This window comes from Blastomyces gilchristii (assembly GCF_000003855.2).
Source record: "Blastomyces gilchristii SLH14081 genomic scaffold supercont1.2, whole genome shotgun sequence".
NCBI classification, from domain to species: Eukaryota; Fungi; Ascomycota; class Eurotiomycetes; order Onygenales; family Ajellomycetaceae; genus Blastomyces; species Blastomyces gilchristii.
The window spans coordinates 1,464,468-1,485,600 of record NW_003101681.1 but is presented as its reverse complement, the minus strand read 5'-3'; the positions used below and the strand labels follow the sequence as shown (position 1 = coordinate 1,485,600).

The following is a 21,133-nucleotide window of genomic DNA, read 5'->3' as shown; positions in this document are numbered from 1 at the left end:
TGTGGGCGGGCTTGCCTGATAATTCAGTTCGAGAAGATCTTCTTCTTCTCCTCCTTCAATGCTTCTTCGTCGTTGTCATCAATCATCTCCACCATCAGCTCCTTCCATCCCACACTTCTCTCCTTCCACCACTGCTCACTCAACCCAACCACAGCGTTACGCGTCTTTGGGCAACGCACCACTCCCTGCAGAATCAACACTAAGCCGCTTAGCCTCCGACGGCCGCCGTGGAATCTCCAAAAGCTTTGCACTTCCGGAACTAATGTGGCGAGCATGTTGTCTCCCTAGATCCACACTAGTCGCGCGACCGAGTTCCGGGTCGGCTTCGAGCGGGCTATCTGGGCTAGGGGAGTTAGTGTCTGCTCAAACTCCTTCTGTTTCCATGTAAAGGTGCTTGTGGTTGTCGTCGACGATGATATTGTCCTTGTTGGAGAATTGCCGGTGGTCTGGGCGGACGAGAAGAGCGCGTTTTCCGACGCTGGCATGAAGCGTTTCGTTCTCATTGACGGCTTCCTCTAAAGGGATAGGTGGTTGAGGGTCATAATCGTTATCAACCCTATACTTGTATTCTTCATACTCGTCTAGAATCTCTTTAGTGGAATTCGCGCTGCTTGAATTCTTCGGGGGCTGAGAGAGGCGCCGGGAGGGTCTCCCGGAAAGCCACGAACCCTCAGAGTTTATAGAGGCGAGTGAGTGGGCGAGAAAGATGCTCTCAGCATTGGTTTCTGGGCTGCCGGCCCCAGATGAACGGTTGCAGTCACACTGTTCAAACGTAACAACGGCAGAATCCCTGTCCACGTTGTAATGCTCATTATTAGCAGTAATACCCGCAATGGGTAATCCAACAGCGGCAGACGAAAGCTGAGGGTCGCTTGACGATTGGAAATCGCGCCCGGGAGGAGGTGGGAATTTAGTAATTGGCTCGGTAAAATGTTCTGTAAATTTGGACTGGGATCGAGGAGGCATTTTGGGGCGCAAGTAGCTTCGGTCCGGAATCGGAATGGGTTGCGCTGATGCTGGCTGCTGGTTGATTCTTTGAAACGATTCTCTGGATGGGATTGAAAACTCTGATGGTGTCTTTGTCCGCTCCGCATTTGGCCGTCGAAATCGAGAACCCCCCCGTCGGAAGAAGGCAGTCCACGAGGTTGAAAGCTTTCCAGCGCTATCGGAATGACCCTTCTCGAGTTCAGAATTCTGTGTAGGCATATCTCCTGCCGATCCTCGTGCGGTCTCTGGGGCCTGAGAAGCACCTAGTTTGTCCGCGGCTTTGGCCCCGTGGCTTAGCTCAATAGAATGCTGACAACTCATCCCCGACATGCTAATATCGCGGCTGATGTTACTTGAACGCCCTCGCGGCGAGCAACATACAGCAGAACTTCCATTTACCCTTGACAAGGTTTGGTCCTTCGGACGAGAGGGTGTATCGTGTAGACTTTCCTTGGATGGGTCTCGTAGCCATGACTCTGAAGAAGCAGTGGCCTTCACGGCATTTGCAATACGGCTTGAAAGAGTCACACCAATCTTTTCGGTAGCACCATGTACACGACTAGCAGGGAGCCCAACGCCATCTCCTGAAGTTGCAAGTTGCGATGGTACTGGAGGATTGCGTCGTTCATGTTCACGCTGGAAGTCTGCTCTTCTTTGTAGTTTTCTCTGAAGCTTCTGTTGGTCAGCTAGCCGCTTCATTTCCTTTCGTCGGCGATCTCTTTCCATCAGCTCTTTCAAAGCACTAGCATCCATATCATCTGCTAGATCGTGGATGCGGGATATACGTGTAAGATCTTCCGCCGGGATAACCTGTCTCCAGTCTTTCTTTGTGGATGCTCGAGAATGACCCCTTGTCTCCAGTCCGTACCGCGGTTGTTCCGCATATCTCAGAATTGGCCGCGGTGTCAAAGCCGCGAAAGAGCTGATTTTGAATGCACATGACTCCATATCAAAGGGGGAGCTTCGACCCGAATCAACGTGTAGAGAGACTTGGGAAGATACCGGCCCATGAGCAGTTTTTATGTTTCTCGTCCCTCGCTTGTTGGACTCCCACCACTGCATGGGAGGGGACACAATAGAAGGTCGTCGTAGGACAGTCACGTGGCTGGTCATATTTTTAATTTCCAACTCCCTCGAATAATCATTCCGTCTGCATTTTGAAGGTTTCAGTTTGAATATGGTAGCTTCGGTGCTGGTCCGGCGACCGTGTAGTGTTGGAGCAGCTTGTCCAAGGCTCGTCTGCGAGGCGGTGCTTGGGGAGTAGTGATAGTTGGAGGGCGATAAGGCAAAGTTCCTCGAGAGAGAAGAATCAACCGAAGCAGGTTGACGATGGAAGCGAGCGGAAGCGATGGACATGGCACCGGGAGGTAAATCAGTCAGACGGACAGTGTCGTTGTCGTTACGGTGGTGTAGATCATAAGCTGTTGTAGGGGGGATATTATTTCGTTTCCTCCGCTTGCTGCCTCTCCTGGTAGCTTTTCCAGAGCCCGAGATGGAACTATGGGAATTAGGTTGATGTTGATGGGAGCCATGGCCGCCAAAGCCACGAGAGAGTACATGTACCAGAGCATCACCGCCAGCAGGTGCTGCAGAACCCGAAAAAGCCTCGTTATCCGCAGCCTTTCGGGGCCGCTTCCTACGGCGGCCAAAGGGCCATATGGCCATGGCGATAGATTTTCAACGCGGAACACAGTACAGTACAACGGATAATATAAATCAAAGGGGCACACAGAGTGTGTCTTTTGAGGACCAACTACACCAGGTTCAGTGTGAGGTCAGAATGAAGGATGGCGGCAACACCGCGACGGTATTCCCAGAGAGGGTACATTCGGGCATTGTTGGGTACCCAGGGTGGGAAGAGTGGAAGAGTGGGAGAGCGGGAGAGTGGGAGAGGGTTAAGTTAGGATAATAAAATAAGACAACGCGTTATCAGGGGTCAAAGCGAGACTTGGAACCGTTGAAAGCAAGCCGTTTAGATGAAGAGGTGTTACGTGGCGGTGGGCGTGTAGAGTGGATAGACATGGAGAGGAGGTGAAGTTAAAGTTAAAGTTGAAGATGAGGTTTGGATGCGATGGAAAAGAGAGACAGACTAGCCCGGCCAGGCAGGAGGAGCCTCGCCCACAGACTCGCCGCAGGCACACACAGGGGAACCGCGAGACGGGCGCTGCGAAACAGGAAGGGGCAGCCGGCGTAGGTCTCACTCGCTCCTACCACAAACACTCTCACCACCTCCGGCCCTAGCCGTGTTGGGCCTAGTCGCCCCGCGTCCCTAGGTACCAGGCACCGTGGAGCCTCCGGCAATGATATGTCATGTTGTTTGGACCGCTGGTTGTCTCGGCCTGGATTATCTTGTGTCCGGATATGGTTGCATTGGATTGGGGCAAATCCATCTGCCAAAAACTGCCAAACTGCCAAATTGCCAGCTTGCCAGCTTGCCCAGCCGCCAACCGCCAACCGCCAACCGCCAACAAAAGATACCTATACATCAACGCTCGCCTCATTTCAGCCTCTTCTCGACACTCCCTGAAATTATCTACCTAGGCTGGGCATGCTGGGGTAGTAGATAGCAGGGGACACCTCCCCGCAAATTCTACCACACTCTAAACCTGACTACTATGATACTTTATTTTGACTTTTGCTGGACACAGTTATAGGGCTGACTGATTCTTGCAATACAAATTTCTGAACGGACTTCAGTCGAGAGAAAATTCTTTCGTTTTTTCCGCTGATCTGATTTTATCTGACATGGTTCCAACTGCCAAGTATCATTGTCTTCACAACCATTATTCTTCTTCCCCTCTCGACTCGTGGCTCGTATTTCGAAACAAAATCTCGGGAAATGGGCTACGGCTCTCAGGGCAAAGGCCCAGTCTCCTCCTGCCCTGCCAACACGATCCTCTGGTTGGGGATATATATAACTGGCCATTCCTGTTCCTGCTTCTTGAGCCCTGTTCCTGAAACTTGTTCGTTGGCGCGCCTGGCGAAGGGGTTGGTTGGATGGAGAGATCCGATCTACAGCGGTGTCAGAAGCAATCAACGACCCCGCTATCAAGCTGGGTGGCACAGTCACGGAAAAGAAACGAGCAAAAAGAAAAAAGAAAGAAAAAGACTTGAGACAAAGAAAGCGGGAGAACCTGTCTACTTGCTTTTCCATAAACATTCTCTTTTTTCGTTAACATTCCACCCAATAACTAGTTATCATTAACTCAAACAAGCATACTGGATGGCGCCGTACTGAAAATAATATTGCCTCTACGTATAATATCATAAAAAAAATGTCCTAAATATGTCAGCATATTTGGTTTTTCACCATCTGGCAGGCCGGATCCGGCGAGGAACCATGTCTCTCTGCTTTCTCACAGTTCGTTCGAAATGTCGATTCCCATCGCGCGGTGGATGAACAGTGGCGTCGCAATGAGACTGGCTGCAGTGTCTTTTTGTCCAGCAAAATAGTGCGTTAATTCGCTTGACATCGTGTCGTAATCTCGTCTGCGGTTGCTTGTCCTGTTCCAGTGATAACCAACTAACAAACTGGTGAGTTTGATATTAGTTTTCCATGTTTCCTGGTTTTCAGCAGCAGAACTCTTTAAGAACAGGGACCGACGGTTGTCAATCCATCCAATCCATCCCATCTGGTTTAGAAAAACTTAGTTGGAATGAAAAGGGTTCATTAGGCATTAGGCAAATCAAATCACCCTCGTCTTGGAAGTTCTACATCGTCGGCTTGCCCCTGACAGCGTTCGATCCTTTTACGTCCTGAGATATTACCCGGCTGTAGGTGATTGATCCTGCGGACGTTGTAGATGGTTTTTAAATATATTTTCCTCTCCTCATTAGCCTTTCCACGGGGTATGTTTTCAAGGAGCCCATTGAAGATACATGTTCTGCGGAAAGTGTCCAAGATGATGATGTCCAAGATGATGATGATGATCATCATCATCACGTAAGCTGATTTTTGAGGGGCAGAGCTTTTCTACGGCCATGCTTCTGCGGATAGAGATTGTGACAAATCACCGAAATATCGTCATAATCCAAGAGACAAAAGTTTGAGGATGGCTTCCAAAGTCCGCAGATAGGTTCTGCATTCCCATGGGTTCACCAGTAGATCCAATTTTTTGCATTGGTCTGGATTCTCCTGCCTGGACAATCATTGGCCTGCAACAAACGTCCTTCCTGGGTGTATATCCATGGATCCGTCAGGAAGATAGATGCCAGCCTCAACTAAATCCAGGAATGCATAGTTAAGATGACGCACAAGTAAAACAACACGCGAAACCCATCCGCGTTGTCTTGTATCAACATTTTCCAGACATGTAATTCCTAGAGAATGGAATATCGACAAACACATAGAAGTTACACAAGTTGGTATTAATATTCAAAATAGAGTGGGGTTCCAAAAACGGAACAGTTATGGCGTAGGGTGCGTCACAACATTACCAATCGATACGAGACTTAAATAGCCCAACTGCGCAAAATTTCGTATTGTTATTACCCCACCAGGCAGCGGGGTTTCCAGCTGTTGCACCCGCCGCCTTCAGCAATCATAACAAGATGGAAGGGAAACACCGCACATCCTGTGTATAGTTTCGGAGCGTACCATTCAAAGCGCTCTATGCGAGCTTTTTCCCATCCCCCCACATACCGAAATTAACTTACTTCTAGAATGTCTGGTCAAATCGATCCCGCAACGGGCAAAGAGCTCCCGAACGATGCTATCCAACGAGTCCTTTTCATCTGCCATCCCGTCCACGTCTATGCAATTCCACCTTTGACCTCTATGAAGGGCTACGCCGCTGCCGATTGGACCGTTCCAGATCCGAAGAATAACAACCAGACCCGCCAGATCTTCACTGCCCGACTTCGCATTATTGAGACCGCAATTACCCTCCCTGCTCCCCCGCAACCGCACACACGGACACAGATACCACCCCGTCCAGGCATCCCAGCAGCAACTACCATAGCGGCGGCGGTAGCTAGTCCGCAAGAAAAAGTCAAAGTAGACATTGTCCTGGAGGACCCAAGCACCGGAAACCTCTTCGCGGCAGCCCCGTACACCGATCCAGGCGCCGTCGAGCATGCCATCGATTCTTCTCGGTTCTTCGCGATAAGAGTTATGAATGACGGGCGAAAAGCAATATTAGGCATTGGATTCGAAGATAGAAGCGAAGCCTTCGATTTCGGCGTCACGCTGCAAGAGGCGCGGAAGGTGTTGGGGTTTGCCCAGGGTGGGCAGACAGGTACAGGAAGGGCCGCCGCTACCACAACAGCCAAAACGGGTAGGGTATTACCAGGATCAGGCCCACAACAGAAACCGGCACCGGGAAGCCCAGCGCAGCAGCCGCCAAGAGATTACAGCCTGAAACCCGGGCAGACGATCAGTATCAATATTGGTGGGAAGAAACCCAACACCGCGGATAAGTTGGTCAGCCCCGCTATGGCTGCCCAGGAGGAACAGACGGCGTTATTTTGCCTCCCTCCGCCGCCAGCGCCGGCTTCGAGAGGGGATGGAGATGGCGATTCCTCCTCTACGGCGTTTCCAATGATCGCGCCCCCGCCATCCGGCGGGCGGAGCGATCGACGGCGAAGGCCGCAGTCTATGTTGAACACGGAAGAGAATAAGGTGGTCCTGGGCTTCGGTGATAATGACGATGATGGCGGTGGGGAGTTTGGGGAATTTCAGTCATGATGGAGTTGTGTGTATGTGCTCGTTTTTAAACTCGCGATTAATGATGTTTTGTTTTTCTATGATTATGACATCTCTTTGTTTCTAAGTAGTTCTTAGGTTTATTCTATTTTACTTTTACTTTTAGATAGACATCCCTTTTATAAATAGTTTAACTATTAAGATAGATAGATAACCAATGTCGGTGGTTATTGCAGGCTACCGTTTCCAAGTGCTCTGATGTGATTAATTCGAGTAGGAGCTCACTATGGCTAGTTAGTACTCCGTACGGAGTAACTATACTATGGTTCATCCAAACCTACGATGCCTCACTAGCTATATTCGGGGCCGTCAACAGACCTTTCCACTTCAGTCGAACTATATACACGTGCCGTTCAAGCAATCCTACAAAATATCTAACTTTGCATATCCTCAACCTTCCCATCCTCCAGTTTTGACGCTGGTGGTTTGGCGGCTAAAATAAGCTTCTCCCGACAAAGCTTAAAAAAATAGAGTTTTCTCGCCAGCCGCGTTGCCCTGCTAAATCCGCCTATTTTTAGGTTCACCCCAGCTTATGCTGCGTTTAACGTTTCAACTATTCTCGTCGACATACAAATCCTCGTTAACGACCTGATATATACACACACACCTTGCTTTTCTCCAGCAAGCTGACAAAATGTAACTTGAAAGTTATTCTGAATAGCTCTACAACTACAAGGAAATGTCTTCTACTGTTCGTCATACCTAGGCGATACATGGCCTGAGACCTCGAGAGAGGTCGAGGTTAGCTCTACAGATGTAGAGATCAGTTACATTGCATTCATCTACTGTTTTTCTTGCTCACGACATGAAACACCATTTCTACTTTACCTTTTTGAGCCTAATATCTGTCAAAACTGTGTTCAACCCGTTTTTAGTTCTCCAGATGCATGATGAACTCTTTCGGCGCTCGCATACTTTGTGGCCATTACGGACATGTCTATATTATAGTTTTGGTCTCTACTTATTACGGCTGCCTCCATCCTTTAAGGAATAAGTTCATCTAATCTTGCTTTCTGAGGTGTATCTTCGAAAACTCAAAAGAATGTCGTCAGAAGGAAACAGTATCTATCTCTTCCTCCGATTTATTCTATTTCTTATATTTCCTTTTCATTCCCATACCCTCTTTCCCATGCACGTCTACTCTCATGCTTCTCACAAGTGATAAAATTAACTACATATCTCTATGCTTGACTATATACATATATCTACTCCAGGACGTCATCTGCATATCGCTGAACAGATCTACATACACATCCACTCCAGAAAAGGTTGAAGCATGACCATGTATGCCATCAGCAAATTCATCCAGACAGTTCAAATCTTCTCCCTGCGCACCAACGCCATTTTAGAATACTTTCGCAATGCCCTTCTACTGTCATGCATGATTGTCCTCTTCGTAGAAGGGATTGCGAGAAGGAATACACGGCCAAGGATGCCTGACAGGATTCCCATTCCTCGTACTGGGGCTCAGATGTATAGGGAAGTTTTGGGCACGCATGCGAGATACGAGATTGATATTCTTCCTCCTATCCCTGAGGAAGAGGGGGAGGAATGAATAGGTAGACTTTGGGGGAAGAACAGATGGGCCCTCCTGGAGATAAACAGCATTTTCCGTCGCTACTCCATGTTCCGATGATAACTCTACACCTCTATGGATGAATGACCTCTCGCGAGGAAATTCAGCTGATATACAATCCGACATATGTGGCCATGTATGCACGAAAGAAGTTAACAACCGCGACACACCATATCTGCAATGCGAGACAGAACGCTCACGCAACTCTTATTACCTTTGAATTTGGCTATATTTCACCCTCAGACATATACAGGTAGCATGATTGGCGGTACCTGGTATCACTCCATGAAACACAATTTTTTTGAAAACACTCATTCTACACGTCCACACCAGGAATGAAGAATCATCATTCGCTTTACCAAATTCAACCAGACGCAGAGCCGGACCACCCCGATAACGGTCCATCGTTCATTGCTAAGATGTGCGCCCCTTTGCGAGCTTGCGCCACCAAATAATAACCCAAGGAGAAGAACAGCAAGTAACATCATGTTCCGAACACTCCATACCCTATCACCTCACCTTTATCATCAATGTGCCTGATGGGGGGATGTGCCTGATGGGGGGAGGGGGTGATAGCCACGGACATACAAAGTCATCCCCCTTCAGCCAGAAGGTATAGCACCAGGCCCGCCCCAGGATGAAATTTAAAAGTGAAAAAACACATGGCAAAAACTCCGGCGCAGGAGACTAGGAAAGTTCCTGTGAGAGACATGATTTTCTTGGCCTAAAGGGATATATACATGCTTGGTTTGTTTTTATTGTTATTTTGTTTTATTTTTTTTATTTATTCATAGCTTATTTTCATGTGGTTTCCTTTTCTAATTTTGGTGTAATATATATTTTTCAGTAAAAATTGGGGTGGGCGTTTTGGGTTAAATTATGATACCTATTAAATACTAATAGTGAATGTACTGATGTATATTAAGTTAAGATGACTTTATTATTTCCTATCTTTTATGCCACCCGTGTCTGGCTCTGCTTTTGAATGAAGGATTATATAGTTGGCTAATAAGGAGCTTACGAAGCTACTGTCAGCAACCGTTGGGAAGCAGCCAGAACGGCCCGGATATTTTTCACGAAACATCGAGGCGGAAAAGGCTATTAACGATTCCATATCATCTTTCGATTGATGCATAACTTCTCAACCAGCGACAGACGAAAGAAAAGAAGTATTTAAAGAGTCTGAGGCAAAGGGTTGTAAATTCAAAACCATATCTTGATCAACTCCTCACTAACGGCACTAGGTGTAAGCACGCCGCTTTCTGTAATCAGAGCGGAGATGAGATGAGGAGGTGTGAAATCAACGGCATCCTGTTTTATGGATATCTTTTCCTCGGTAGGTGTCGGCGTTTGCTCGCTAGGTGGCGTGTTGAGGTGATTCCTTGGTTCTTTCGTTGCATGTTCGTGGTTTTGGCTTCCTGTTTGGTCGCTGGAGGTTGTCCTGGCCGACTCGCTGCTTTGGTCCATTTTGAAATCGACAACATTCTGTTTGATCGGCAGGTCGTACTGGCCGAGTGGGTACAGCCTGACGAACTTGTGGCTCTCTGCAACGACATAGAATGGCTTGCCCTCCGCTTTGGCCAGAAGACCAATTTGATACGTCCCCAGGCGCGATATGATACCGCCGTTCTCAACCACGCCCTCCGCGCCCACAATAACCATATCCACCATCCCCAGTGCATATGCCACTGCCGACTCCGGGATTGTAGCTACCGGAACGCCTCTAGATCTAAGTGCGGTGACCGTATCCATACCTTCCAGGTCCGACCCAGACGAACTACCATCGCCATTGCCATCCTTAGTGTGAACGTTCGACAACACGTAAATAACCCGAAATCTAGCCGCGGGGGCTCCAGATTCCTTCAGCTCATCCGCAGCCTTCCGCAATAAGGCCCCTACCACCCTAGAATCGCCGTTCGTTAACACCGTGCTTCCATCCCGTACAAAGCCTCTTCCGAATGCAGCAATCCGATCCCTGCTTTCCTTCGCGCGCTTGATGAATAACCGGCCGTTGGTCAGTAGATGCGACCTGATTGCATTGAAATCTCCCGCGGGCCCTAGCTGGCCTGGTCTTTGTAGTGTTGTTATGAGGTACCGTTGGAAAAGATCAGTACCTGCTGAAAGACCAATTGGGTTCGCTATTGAGCGTTTTAAGTGTGCCGTGTGTCTTTCTAGTAGATCCAAGGTTTCGGATATTGTGGAGGAGGGGGAGTGAGTTAGGAGGAGAACCAATGCTTCGATGGCCGCGATTGGCATTGTAAGGTCGGGGTCGGAAAGGAGGAGGTCATTGTATGTGGCAACGATGCTGTAAGCGGAGTATCAGTGCCCATGTTCAACTCAGTAGAATTTATCCGGTGGAGTGTAGTGCATGCATACTCAAAAGGCTTGGAACTGTCTGCGGACGACATGGTTGTTGCCATTGGGCGCGAAAACGTCCGCCCACTGGCAGATAGTAATTGCGCTAGCTGGTGTTAATATTCGGCACGCAGGTAGATGGCGCCAGGTATAAGTGCGAGTCGTTTATTGCACCAAGAAATGAGCGCAAAGAAGCTATCAGCGGGGAGGTATTATGCCCCTGCTTGGGGAAGTGAGTCAGAGGTTCGATATTTGGGATGGCTGAAGTCTTTCTACGGGCAGAAAGTTTTTAATATTTTAAAAACTAAGCTGCACCATGGAGCCAATCACATATCAGTGAGATCTGCGACAAGAGAATAATATTTGAAGCTTGAAAGACACGCAGCAGTCGGAGAATGATTGAAATCGCGGATGAGTTGATGCCAAGACTTTCTCCCACCAAAAAACAAGCCGCCCTGTTTGTACTATTTGCAACAACCAACCCCTCGTTCACGTCCGCTAAACCCCTTTTGGATGCATGCTGTCATCGTCCCTGCGTAAACAAAACAAATTCCTTCCGTCCACGGCCGCAATAGAAGAAGAAATATATTCAATCGTGAGCGAAATCTATATATAAACCTTTTTATCGCTTTAGCGCCACGAAGATTATAACTGCCCGATGCGCATTTTCTTTTATGTATCTGCAATATGGCGTTCAATTCCCGAATGAACCAGCACGGGCATGGGGGCCATCAACAGCAGGGTGGTGGTCGGAGCAAGAAGAAGGAAGACGATAGTGATGCGCTGATGCGACTTGTGAGCAGATATAGTTTTATTGTATTGTATCCATAAGTGCAACCCGGTGTTTGCTAATAATAATTATTTTTGCAGCCAGACAGGGAAATCGCAGGGTGTATAAACGATATTGGTGTCCCGTTCTCCGTGGCCGACCTGGTTAAGCCGAATCCGCAACAGATCCAATTAGTCTTCGAATCGTTCGCCGAGCTACTAATGAATGCGACCCGAGAGACTGTCGAGCCGGCTATGCGCGCAGCTGCGGAGGATATATGTCCAGACCATGTCGATCTCATCCCGCCCGACACTCGCAATCTGATGGGGTTCTTCATGTCCCTGCGAAAGCTGATGGTTGAGGTATGCTGGATATATGTCCTCTTATGTATACTTATAATGCGCAATTTCCAACTGATATATATAGTGCGGTGTCAACGACTTTGCCTTTACCGATCTTACAAAACCTACACACGACCGTCTTGTCAAAATATTCTCTTACCTTATTAATTTTGTCCGGTTTCGCGAAACGCAAACGAGCGTGATTGACAAGCATTTTAGTAAATCCGAAACGACCAAGGCACGCATTGAGGCTTTATATGCGGAGAACCAGGAAATGCAACAGCGACTAGCGGAGATGAGCAGGCAGCAAAAAGCGATGGAAGGACCCGTGAACGAAAAGATTAAAAGGAATGATGAATTAAAAATCAGATTGTTGGAGTTGAGGCGGAGTCAAGAGCGTGTTGCTGAAACCCTCGAGCGAGTTAAGATGGAGAAGGCCCGAAAACAAACCTATCTCGAGGAGATGACTGAGAAAATCTTGAAGAGCAAACAGGAGAGTGAGAAGTTACGGCCATACGTATTACAAAGCCCAGCGTCGCTTCAGGCGTCTCTAACCGAGTTGTCGGACAGTCTAACGAGGGACAAACTGCAGATTGATAATATGGAAAGGAGGATGCGTGCGTTACAGACATCAATGGACACATTTAATGTTGTTTCCAATGATGTCCAAAGTTGTGTAAAAGTTTTAGAAGACATTGCGTTAGAACTCCAGAAGGAGGAGGAAGAAGATGCTCGAGCCATTCGGAACAGAGACGCGCTCACAGAGCGGGGAAATACAGTCCGGGAAGTGGCTCAAACGGAGAAACTTCTACAAAGACAACTAGCTCGTTGGCACGAACGGACGGAAGCGCTAAGGAGAAGTAGCCGAGAGAAACAGGAATCAGCACAGGCGCGGATGGAGGAGCTGAGGGAAATTCAGAAGCAGCTTCGCGAGGAACGTGCCGAGAAGCAGCGCGACATGGAAAGGCGGAGAATTCGGATCGAGCAAACAGAGAAGAAGGTGACACACCAGACGCAGAAACTGTCTACAACAGTTTCAAATACTTGTGGCTTGGAATTTCACCCAACTAACCTCTACTGCAGATGGTCGACCTCAAAGAAAATATCGAGAATGAAATTCACAACGCACACGACGAGTACTTGAAGTTAGAGTCCCACATCAAGCTTTACATCACGGAAATGGAAAAATGTCTTTGAGAATTGATTGTCGGTTCAAATTGGGCTCGGGTTTTAGGAGTTAGGACTTGGGTGTTCGATCGAGCGGTTAGGCGTGCCTTTTTTTTTTTTTTTTCTTTTTTCCAGGATACCCTTATGGTTTCAAGGTTGATTTGGTATTATTTTCCCGGTTCTGGTTCGGGGGCTTTCTTGCATAAACTTGGGGAACTTGGGGCAGGTTCCATAATTCAAGGAGGATTCCTTCTCGTCTTTGTAAATACTTTGTTCACTCAAACAAAATAAAACCATCTTCTCGCAACTTGATTCACTTTCACAGTCCGCCCTGTATGAGCACTTTCAGTTCCCGCCACGAGTGTCTGTCCGCTTAGCAGAGGCACTTCAGCATCCCACAGGCGACCACCACTGGCATTTTCACGACCAACAACAACGCACTCGCACAAGGTCAAATTAAACCCCTCCCTAGCAGCAATCTCAACAGTGAGTGCAAGATTTTTCGCAATGCCCTGGGCAGAAAACTCCTTCGTATCGTAATGAAGTGCAATCAGACCAAGGACAGCCAGTACAGGCCTACTTCTGTATGAGAGACGACCGTGCTCTTGTTGAGGTGACGGCAGCCGCCGACGTCGGAAAACAGATATGTAAGCACGAAAATGCTCAAGGCTTGGGCAAAACGCCAATGTGACCTTTTTAGACTGAGCAATCAACCCTATGGTATTGTAAAACCGACAATTTGAGGATATATGGTAGTCCATGCCGTGGTCATCTTGTGGTGAGGGCGGCTGTTCAGTTCCCTGTTCAGTTGACGTCACTGCAGCGCACAGTTGCTGTAAAAAGGCATCTCTGGTAGAGCATACAATCAGTGTGGTCGCAGGCGCGTCTCTTGCAAGTAGATGTTCCACTAAGTCTCCTGTGGAGTCTAGAGATAGGATAATTGGGCTGCGATTGGAGACCATATCGAGGGGCATTCGCCAAGGGGAGAGAGATCTTGCTCTGTTCCGCAAGATAGATGTTTGGGTGAGACTATAAATGTCATAGTAATAGTTTCACTCGTCTATATCTCAGTGCAGATATTGCAAAGCACAACAGGCGTGTATCCATCGATATATCACAGTTGATGTCTTGGGTGTGTCGTCGTTGTCGTACTTGGCGAGGGACAAGACAACAACGCCACCAAAGCTCCATCACTCGGCAACTTCAACCACAGCGTCATCCTGCGCACTACCAACACCAACTCACCCCCGCCCACCGCCTTGTTTGTTCCACCATTCCGTTTCTATTCCATGAGCTGCTCGACTACACCAGATTAGCTGCGGGCGCGCGCAGCTGCTGGGGCCAAATTGAAAAATGGAGTCGATCTCGCGCATTTCCTCCATGCTGGAAACAGGTAATTAACCCGCTGCCCGTTTTAAGATTCCCCGGTCATATGGAGCATCAGCATATACTTATATGGTATCTACAGCTCGGGAGCTCACAATCGAAGCCGCTCAAAGCGCCAGCAGTTCCCGGGGCGCTTTCAAATCAAACTCACCATACCGCCATATCTCGTTTTCGCAGATCAAGAAGCTCCTCGACAGCAGGAGTGATCGGGATATACTGGACGGGTTGCGGAAAGTCATAGCTGTATGATCGATGCACTCTAATATGGTTAATGAAAGGCGCTGACAGAGTATCCAGTTAATGTATAGAGGCGAACCATGTCTACCCTTCTTCTCCTCAGTTGTGAAGAACGTCGCGAACCCAAATATCGAGGTGAAGAAACTAGTCTACATCTACCTACTTCACCATGCCGAGTCCGAACCGGATCTCGCACTCCTCTCTATCAACGCCATTCAAAAATCATTGACGGATCAGAATCCTCAAGTGCGCGCCATGGCTTTGCGGACAATGTCGGGGATCAGGGTTCCCGTTATTAACCAGATCGTGTCGTTGGCCATTAAACGTGGTTGTGGAGATATGAGTCCTCATGTGCGCAAAGCTGCAGCACTAGCCATTCCAAAATGCTATAGACTAGATCCATCCACGTTGCCTCAGCTTTTGGAATATCTATCTACACTCCTAGGCGACAGTCAGTACTTCGTCGTGGGACCTGCAGTATCGTCCTTTCTCGAGGTGTGCCCTGACAGGATTGATTTGATACACAAACATTATCGCAGCCTGGTGAGGAAGCTGGTGGATATGGATGAATGGGGCCAGCTTGCGACCCTACGGCTGATGACAGTATATGCCAGAAAATGCTTTCCTAGGAGGACAGAAAGAATAAGGGTATCCAACCCCAAGGGTTTTTATGAAGATGGAGATGAAGGGAATGCGGAACCCGAGGAGTTCGGCAAGGAGATTCAGGTAGTCGACCCAGATCTTGATCTCCTGCTAAAAGCGTGCAAACCTCTGCTTCAAAGTCGGAATTCCGCCGTCATCGTGAGCGTCGTCCGCCTCTTTCTATACGTAGGAACGCCCACATACCTCAATACTGCAGTTGGGCCATTAATTGCCCTATTGCGGGGTCCGCAGGATACTCAACATGTGGCGCTATACAACATCATATGCATTGCACTCGTCGACCCCAAGCCTTTCTTGAAATACGCTTCGCATTTTCTAATTCGCTCGTCCGATGTTCCGCATATATGGAGGTTAAAACTAGAGATCTTGACCTTACTATTCCCACACTGTGGGCTGCACCTTAAAGGCATCATTCTTAGTGAATTGGAGCATTTTTCACATGGATCCCAACCTGACCTCGTTCGAGAAAGTGTAAGGGCAATCGGGAGATGTGCTCAAAGTGACGCGACCACGTCAGCGCGGTGCCTTCGAGTTCTCCTGGGCCAGATATCCAGCGCAGACGATAATCTTGTGTCAGAGGCCTTAACCGTCATTAGGCATCTTATCCAGCAGGATCCTGCATCACATAAAAACACAGTCGTCATGCTAGCTAAACACCTAGACACAACAACTAGCCCTGATGCACGGGCCAGCATCATATGGTTAGTGGGAGAGTTTGCGGGCATTGACGTGGGCAATAATATTGCTCCGGATGTCCTGCGGATTCTCGCCAAAGGGTTCGCAGATGAATCCGAAGCGTCAAAGCAGCAAATTGTCCTTCTAGGCGCGAAGGTTTACCTCCATCACCTCCTAAATATCGCCGAAACAGCTAAAAATACGGCCGATGATAATAATGATGTAAACCACGGCTATGACCATGATGGCCCCTCACACCCTCCTTTCCAAGAAGGACAAAAAGAAGAAGACCCCATGGTAGTCTTATGGCAGTATATCCTCCTCCTAGCCCGCTATGATACCTCCTACGACCTCCGCGATCGCGCCCGCCTCTACAAATCTTTACTCGCAGTTCCGAGCTCCACACAACTCGCTAGCCTCCTCCTCCTTGCCCCGAAACCAGTCCCCTTTACTCCTTCCCCATCCGAAACGCGCAAGGGCCTGCTCCTCGGCACATCTACGCTGGTCATAGGGCCGGATGCCGGTATCCATGGTTTGCGTGGCTATGAACCTCTTCCGGACTGGGTCGAGGCTGGAAAAGAGCCTGATCCCAAACTGCGCGACGATAGTGCCAGCAGCAGAGCTGGGTTTGTTGAGAAGGTGAATTTGACGGCTGGCGAGAGGTTGGATCATGCACTCAGGGAGCATGATGTTGATACGGGGAGGGTTAGGCAGAATGGGACTGCAATGGGGAATGGGAAGAAGACGTTGGATGATTGGCTTGCGGAAGAGGAGAGTGAGGAGAGCGAGGAAGATGAGGAGGACGAAGAAGGAAGTACGGAATATGAGAGCGAGGAGAGTGAAGAATCGGAGGAGGAATCAGAGGAGGAGAGCCAAAAGGGAGAGGACGAGCTAGGGGATGAGTATGAAGAAGATGACGAGCATACGGGTTCGGATGATGAAAAAGCCGCTCTGGTACGATGAATGGTTTAACTTTGGCTCTATTGATTGAATTGGACGTATCATCTTTTTCATGCCACTTAGACAAGACAAGCCTATGTGTTAATATCTATAAGCACATATCAACACACCTTTGTTTCAATTTCAATTGTTGGGATTTTCTGAAGCATGACACAACAACACCTGGGCATGTATGTGCTCAGGGGATCTGAGGTTGAAACAGGGCCATCACTGCTCAGCAGGTCAGTTATCATTCATTTGCATATTATGATTGCTGACGAATTGATATGAAATATCAATTCCAAACACAGCCGCCACGCAAACAATCCAACATCTTGTTTCGAAGGATTCACGAAGACACCAAGAACTTTGAGCTGGGAGGGGTTGCTCAGACCATGATGCAATGCCATATGACAAAGGAAGAAAAGACTTTGGCGGCAATATAGTGAGAATTCCCATTTTAATCCAGCCTGGGGGAAATGGCACGGATTAGAATGGACAACTTTGAGGTGAAAGGTGAGTCTGCAAACTGGTCGGTTTCATGCTTCGCTTCATATCATTCTCCCCCCTGACTATGTTTGGAACAACTATACGCAAAAGAAAACCCTCTAACAAAGATCATAAGATTAGATTTGCCTACTATACCTACCTCCCCAGGTACCTTACCTGGGGAGGCAAATATGCAACAGCTCATTGCCCTGTCAAGAATAAAATGCCTTGCTTGCACGCTTCCGGACTTCATCAGGAATCGAAAGAGATCTCAATAGCAAGATAGCAAGATAGCAAGATAGCAAGATAGCAAGATAGCAAGATAGCAAGATAGCAAGATAGCAAGATAGCAAGATAGCAAGATAAAACCTTTTCTTTCTGCGAAAGAACTCACGGTATGACAACACACAGCATCTCTTCACTCATAACCGTAGCTAATGTTGAAGACAGGAAGTCGTCATGCCAGATCCCCGCCGTAGGATCAACAGAGCTAGGCAAGGAAACCCTGCCTCTAGCCAGACAACCAACAATCAGCCTCAGCAGAATCAGCGTGAAGAGATTAGTCGCTTTAGCCCGTACTCCTCGGGCCCAGAATCCAACAATCAACCTGGACATTGTCGGCATGAAGAGATTAGTCGCTTTAGCCCGTACTCGTCGAGCCCAGATTCTGACAATCAGTCTGGGCATAATCAGCCTCAACTGATGAGTGCCTTTAGCATGGACTCCTCGATCCAGGCAGCAAGCACTACTAAAGACTCTACATATGAACAAAGAGTTGATAACGTTGCTACCACTCACGATCCTGCTGAAAGCAATACAACGGGCGATACTACGGTTCCCGAACACGTCAAAAGGGACAGAGAGCTAACATTACAAGCCTTGACGGGTAGGGCACTACCTACGGCAGCATCAGAAAGGACAGGAGAGAATTTCAGCGCAGGGGTAGCCCAGAATCCCCAAGCAGCCCAAATCGTGAGCAAAAGTGGTCATGACGCTCTTGCACGACGCCATAGGGGAAATTAGAAGTTTGTAGAACCGTTCCATTATGTGGGAGCAAGTAACAAAACCATGGCTATGTGGGGGAGAATCGAGGATGCCCACTCTTTGCACTATCATCGAAAATATCCCGAACCTCTTGTTTGTACTGGCCCAGTTCTTTCATCTTCACTTCCACAAATGAAGCCATTCCAGGTGTCCAGAATGAAGATACAGTCTCCGCGAGACATTTGTATTCGTTAGTGAGTCCATAGAATGGTATTAGATGTTGTCTGAAAACGTTGAACAGACCCTTTGGGCTTCGGAGTGCGGCCAAGTACCAGAATCGACCATCTTCTAGGGCACTTTTCAAGCTCGTGGCCCGAGACAGGTGGTGTCCATTGTGGTGTAGTTGTCCTGCCCTGTCTTCTTCCTCTTCAAATATCTCCGCAAACTTTTCGTAACATGTCTTGAACGGTCCATACTCTGGGCCTTCGAGTTGATCAATGCCCTTACCTGTCAACCAATACGGAGGCAATAGGTTTTGAAGTGGCAAAGAGCATGTCCATTCAAGATCAATGACATGCTTGAGATTCCAGTCCTTATCCACGAAGATATTTCCAAGATACAGATCAGTCAGCTGCATGACAAACGGGCCATTCCGGGAGTGTTGTCTGGTAAATTCATGAAGAAGTGCTCTCATCATCACTAGATCTCGGGCTTGTTCACGTGTATCCTTTTCGCTACCGGCAGAATTTTTTTGATATCGAAGTCGGCTGTCATGGCAAGAAAGTAAATCAAGATAGAAACTATCAGCAGTTGAGTAGGTGATGTTTCGCGGGATAGTTGGAATAGCCCAATTTTCCAGTTGATGGAATTGAAGGAATAGAGGACGATTGGACAAACTTAGTCGGCCGTCGTTATCGATGGTCCAAGAGCCAATTCGGGGTTGTGGGATCCTAGCAAGAGAAATCATAACTTTTGAAATGCCCCTGTATAGATTCTCAGTCTGTTTGTCTGTATGAGGCTGCTGCCATGTATACGCGAGGATCTGCGAGTCGTCACTTTCGATCCAGTCAATCAGGATATAACTATATTCAAAGAATGTAGTCCTCTTTTGTGGGATGTATTTGCAAAAAGACGCATAGCTCCCGTCTGAACTTCGAAACAGACTATAGAAAAAGCGCCAGATATGGGTCCTGATCCTCTGCCAGAGTGGAACGAAGCTAGGCTGGAAGAACTGTCATCTCGCCAAATGTTAGCAGACTATGTAGCGGCAACCGAAATGGCGATTATACACTCACACTAAGGCCACCAGGGACGCCAAATCCACGCAGATTTGGAATTGGTATATCCGGGCAGTTCTCATGGATCCAGATGTAGGTTGCAGCCTCGGACCGCACTTTCTCTTCAGCATTACCAGGGAACGCCTCTTCACCAATCTTATGTAGCAAAGGCACCCTAAATGCCATTTTTGCAGGTAGGTGTGATCCAGCGTTGATGCGCACTGGGATGCACACGTTGAAGCTTCCATACAACCACGTCAGGTGATTATTTGAGTCAATCATATCCGGCACTTGAACCATATCAGGGCTGGCTAACCCGCAATGAGAAGCAACAAGCTTTCGGATCTCCTCTTTTTCGATTGATAAATTTGTAAGTAGGTCTGCCATTTTTGTCAAATATTGCAACTCCATTCTCATGTCTTCCTCTTGGTCCAGAGCACTTGAGAGGGTGATGGTGCGTTGGTTGTCAAGGGTCTTGTGAAGCTTGGGCTCGTTTGCATCGTGAGTTGTTGTCTGGTTGTTGGATTCATGGTGATTCTGGCCCTCGGAAGGGATGTCTTGGGAAGGGTTATGGACGGTATCCATCGCACTTTGGAGCCACCTATCGTGACAATATTGGGATGGGTATGGTTGCTGCTTTTGACGATACTGGCAACGGGATGGATGACTTTAAAGCCACCGCGTCCTGGTCGCGTCGAAAACAGATATACCCCTGAATCACGTGCCTCTGCTTCATTTTAACCAACAGTTACACGGCATTCAATCCTATTTAAATTGCCAGTTGGTTCCAATCCCTGGGTGTGAGCTCATGCATGAGTTGTGGCAGAAAAGAGCTGTAACGTTTGAGATGTTCTAGGATCCCCAAGTTCTGACTTTTGAAGGGGGAGAGAAACTGGGCAGGGACCCGCTGAATGAACAGCGGGCGGTCTGCACCGTCCCAGTTGTTCAGAATGCCAGTCCATTCCATTATTATCGAGGACATATAATCAGTAATTTAAGTATGTAGAAATGAGAGATGGTAAGATAGCTACATAGCTTACTGAGTTGCTTCCGCAAAACTGTATAACTTTATCTCGTGATCAAATGCCTGGCCCAAAAATATGGAAGTGGGGTCGGGTCTGCCAATAACTCGCGGTTGTATAGTGTAGCGGTCAGCACGCCAGATTCTGATTCTGGAAACCTGGGTTCGATTCCCAGTACGACCTAATGTGTAAATGTGGAAGTTCGTTTTTAAATTTCTCTGTTATTTTTCTTTCTTTTTTTCATTTTTCACACCGAGGAGTAAAATGTAAATGAGACGTAATCCATGCCGCCGGCAACCAATCAAGTTACGGTTGTATAGTGTAGCGGTTAGCACGCCAGATTCTGATTCTGGAAACCCGGGTTCGAGTCCCAGTACGACCTAACAAAGTCCTTCTTATTCTTCTTTTTCTGTTTCTTTCTTTTCTTTTCTTTTCTTTTCTTTTACCCTTGTTTAATTAACACCTACTTTTTGTGAGATTTGTTTTAACCACTGTATTTTAAGCTGGGATAGCATTTTCACGATTGGTCGTCGCATTGTCATCGCATCTTTCCAACCTCACC

At 47.9% G+C, this 21,133-nt stretch overlaps 10 protein-coding genes and 2 non-coding genes across 13 annotated transcripts; 7 read left to right on the top strand and 5 right to left on the bottom strand.

Annotated features, from left to right (window-relative positions):
• Positions 1-23: 23 nt before the first annotated feature.
• BDBG_01052 (uncharacterized protein) lies at positions 24-2,652 on the bottom strand (the record flags this gene model as incomplete). The annotated part of the gene is made up of 2 exons (XM_002628098.1): positions 24-284; positions 370-2,652. 2 exons carry the CDS (start codon positions 2,650-2,652, stop codon positions 24-26), a joined length of 2,544 nt encoding a protein of 847 aa, XP_002628144.1.
• A 378-nt stretch (positions 2,653-3,030) lies between these two features.
• Positions 3,031-4,157, bottom strand: BDBG_01051 (uncharacterized protein; the record flags this gene model as incomplete). The annotated part of the gene is made up of 3 exons (XM_002628097.2): positions 4,134-4,157; positions 3,680-3,999; positions 3,031-3,465 (listed from the first exon to the last, which is right to left on the bottom strand). Exons 2-3 carry the CDS (start codon positions 3,911-3,913, stop codon positions 3,031-3,033), a joined length of 669 nt encoding a protein of 222 aa, XP_002628143.1. The 5' UTR covers positions 3,914-3,999; positions 4,134-4,157.
• Positions 4,158-5,051: 894 nt separating this feature from the next.
• Positions 5,052-7,050, top strand: BDBG_01050 (uncharacterized protein). The gene has a single exon (XM_002628096.2). The coding sequence runs from the start codon at positions 5,651-5,653 to the stop codon at positions 6,671-6,673; it is 1,023 nt and encodes a 340-aa protein (XP_002628142.1). The 5' UTR covers positions 5,052-5,650; the 3' UTR covers positions 6,674-7,050.
• A 66-nt stretch (positions 7,051-7,116) lies between these two features.
• On the top strand, positions 7,117-9,180 carry BDBG_16266 (uncharacterized protein). Its single transcript, XM_031724255.1, has one exon. It carries the CDS (start codon positions 7,968-7,970, stop codon positions 8,244-8,246), a length of 279 nt encoding a protein of 92 aa, XP_031576215.1. The 5' UTR covers positions 7,117-7,967; the 3' UTR covers positions 8,247-9,180.
• Positions 9,109-11,045, bottom strand: BDBG_01049 (translation initiation factor eIF-2B subunit alpha). Its single transcript, XM_002628095.2, has 2 exons — positions 10,644-11,045; positions 9,109-10,572 (listed from the first exon to the last, which is right to left on the bottom strand). The coding sequence occupies exons 1-2, from the start codon at positions 10,685-10,687 to the stop codon at positions 9,471-9,473; spliced, it is 1,146 nt and encodes a 381-aa protein (XP_002628141.2). The 5' UTR covers positions 10,688-11,045; the 3' UTR covers positions 9,109-9,470.
• Positions 11,046-11,172: 127 nt separating this feature from the next.
• On the top strand, positions 11,173-13,228 carry BDBG_01048 (kinetochore protein nuf2). The gene is made up of 4 exons (XM_031720168.1): positions 11,173-11,417; positions 11,493-11,753; positions 11,818-12,732; positions 12,816-13,228. The coding sequence occupies exons 1-4, from the start codon at positions 11,310-11,312 to the stop codon at positions 12,927-12,929; spliced, it is 1,398 nt and encodes a 465-aa protein (XP_031576214.1). The 5' UTR covers positions 11,173-11,309; the 3' UTR covers positions 12,930-13,228.
• On the bottom strand, positions 13,004-15,414 carry BDBG_01047. Of its 2 annotated transcripts, XM_031720167.1 has the most exons (2): positions 13,763-15,414; positions 13,008-13,687 (listed from the first exon to the last, which is right to left on the bottom strand). In XM_031720167.1, the coding sequence occupies exons 1-2, from the start codon at positions 13,871-13,873 to the stop codon at positions 13,178-13,180; spliced, it is 621 nt and encodes a 206-aa protein (XP_031576213.1). In that variant the 5' UTR covers positions 13,874-15,414; the 3' UTR covers positions 13,008-13,177. The 2 variants fall into 2 exon arrangements, with proteins under 2 accessions (XP_002628139.2, XP_031576213.1); XM_002628093.2 differs by having other exon boundaries at positions 13,004-14,634.
• BDBG_01046 (AP-3 adaptor complex subunit beta) lies at positions 14,253-16,823 on the top strand (the record flags this gene model as incomplete). The annotated part of the gene is made up of 3 exons (XM_031720166.1): positions 14,253-14,292; positions 14,368-14,528; positions 14,583-16,823. 3 exons carry the CDS (start codon positions 14,253-14,255, stop codon positions 16,821-16,823), a joined length of 2,442 nt encoding a protein of 813 aa, XP_031576212.1.
• A 924-nt stretch (positions 16,824-17,747) lies between these two features.
• BDBG_01045 (uncharacterized protein) lies at positions 17,748-18,311 on the top strand (the record flags this gene model as incomplete). The annotated part of the gene is made up of 1 exon (XM_002628091.1): positions 17,748-18,311. The coding sequence occupies one exon, from the start codon at positions 17,748-17,750 to the stop codon at positions 18,309-18,311; it is 564 nt and encodes a 187-aa protein (XP_002628137.1).
• A 49-nt stretch (positions 18,312-18,360) lies between these two features.
• Positions 18,361-20,134, bottom strand: BDBG_01044 (uncharacterized protein; the record flags this gene model as incomplete). The annotated part of the gene is made up of 2 exons (XM_031720165.1): positions 18,361-19,503; positions 19,568-20,134. The coding sequence occupies 2 exons, from the start codon at positions 20,132-20,134 to the stop codon at positions 18,361-18,363; spliced, it is 1,710 nt and encodes a 569-aa protein (XP_031576211.1).
• A 548-nt stretch (positions 20,135-20,682) lies between these two features.
• BDBG_16265 lies at positions 20,683-20,754 on the top strand. Its single transcript has one exon. It is a non-coding gene; the product is annotated as a tRNA-Gln (tRNA).
• Positions 20,755-20,881: 127 nt separating this feature from the next.
• BDBG_16264 lies at positions 20,882-20,953 on the top strand. The gene has a single exon. It is a non-coding gene; the product is annotated as a tRNA-Gln (tRNA).
• The last annotated feature ends 180 nt before the right edge of the window (positions 20,954-21,133 follow it).

Coding starts and splice junctions, on each gene's coding strand:
- BDBG_01050 (XM_002628096.2), top strand. CDS start 5,651: ATGTCTGGTCAAATCGATCCCGCAACGGGCAAAGAGCTCCCGAACGAT.
- BDBG_16266 (XM_031724255.1), top strand. CDS start 7,968: ATGACCATGTATGCCATCAGCAAATTCATCCAGACAGTTCAAATCTTC.
- BDBG_01049 (XM_002628095.2), bottom strand. CDS start 10,687: ATGGCAACAACCATGTCGTCCGCAGACAGTTCCAAGCCTTTTGA. Junction 10,573..10,643: donor GACAGTTCCAAGCCTTTTGA/GTATGCATGCAC, acceptor CTCCGCTTACAG/CATCGTTGCCACATACAATG.
- BDBG_01048 (XM_031720168.1), top strand. CDS start 11,310: ATGGCGTTCAATTCCCGAATGAACCAGCACGGGCATGGGGGCCATCAA. Junction 11,418..11,492: donor GTGATGCGCTGATGCGACTT/GTGAGCAGATAT, acceptor TTATTTTTGCAG/CCAGACAGGGAAATCGCAGG. Junction 11,754..11,817: donor TGCGAAAGCTGATGGTTGAG/GTATGCTGGATA, acceptor TGATATATATAG/TGCGGTGTCAACGACTTTGC.
- BDBG_01047 (XM_002628093.2), bottom strand. CDS start 13,873: ATGCCCCTCGATATGGTCTCCAATCGCAGCCCAATTATCCTATCTCTA.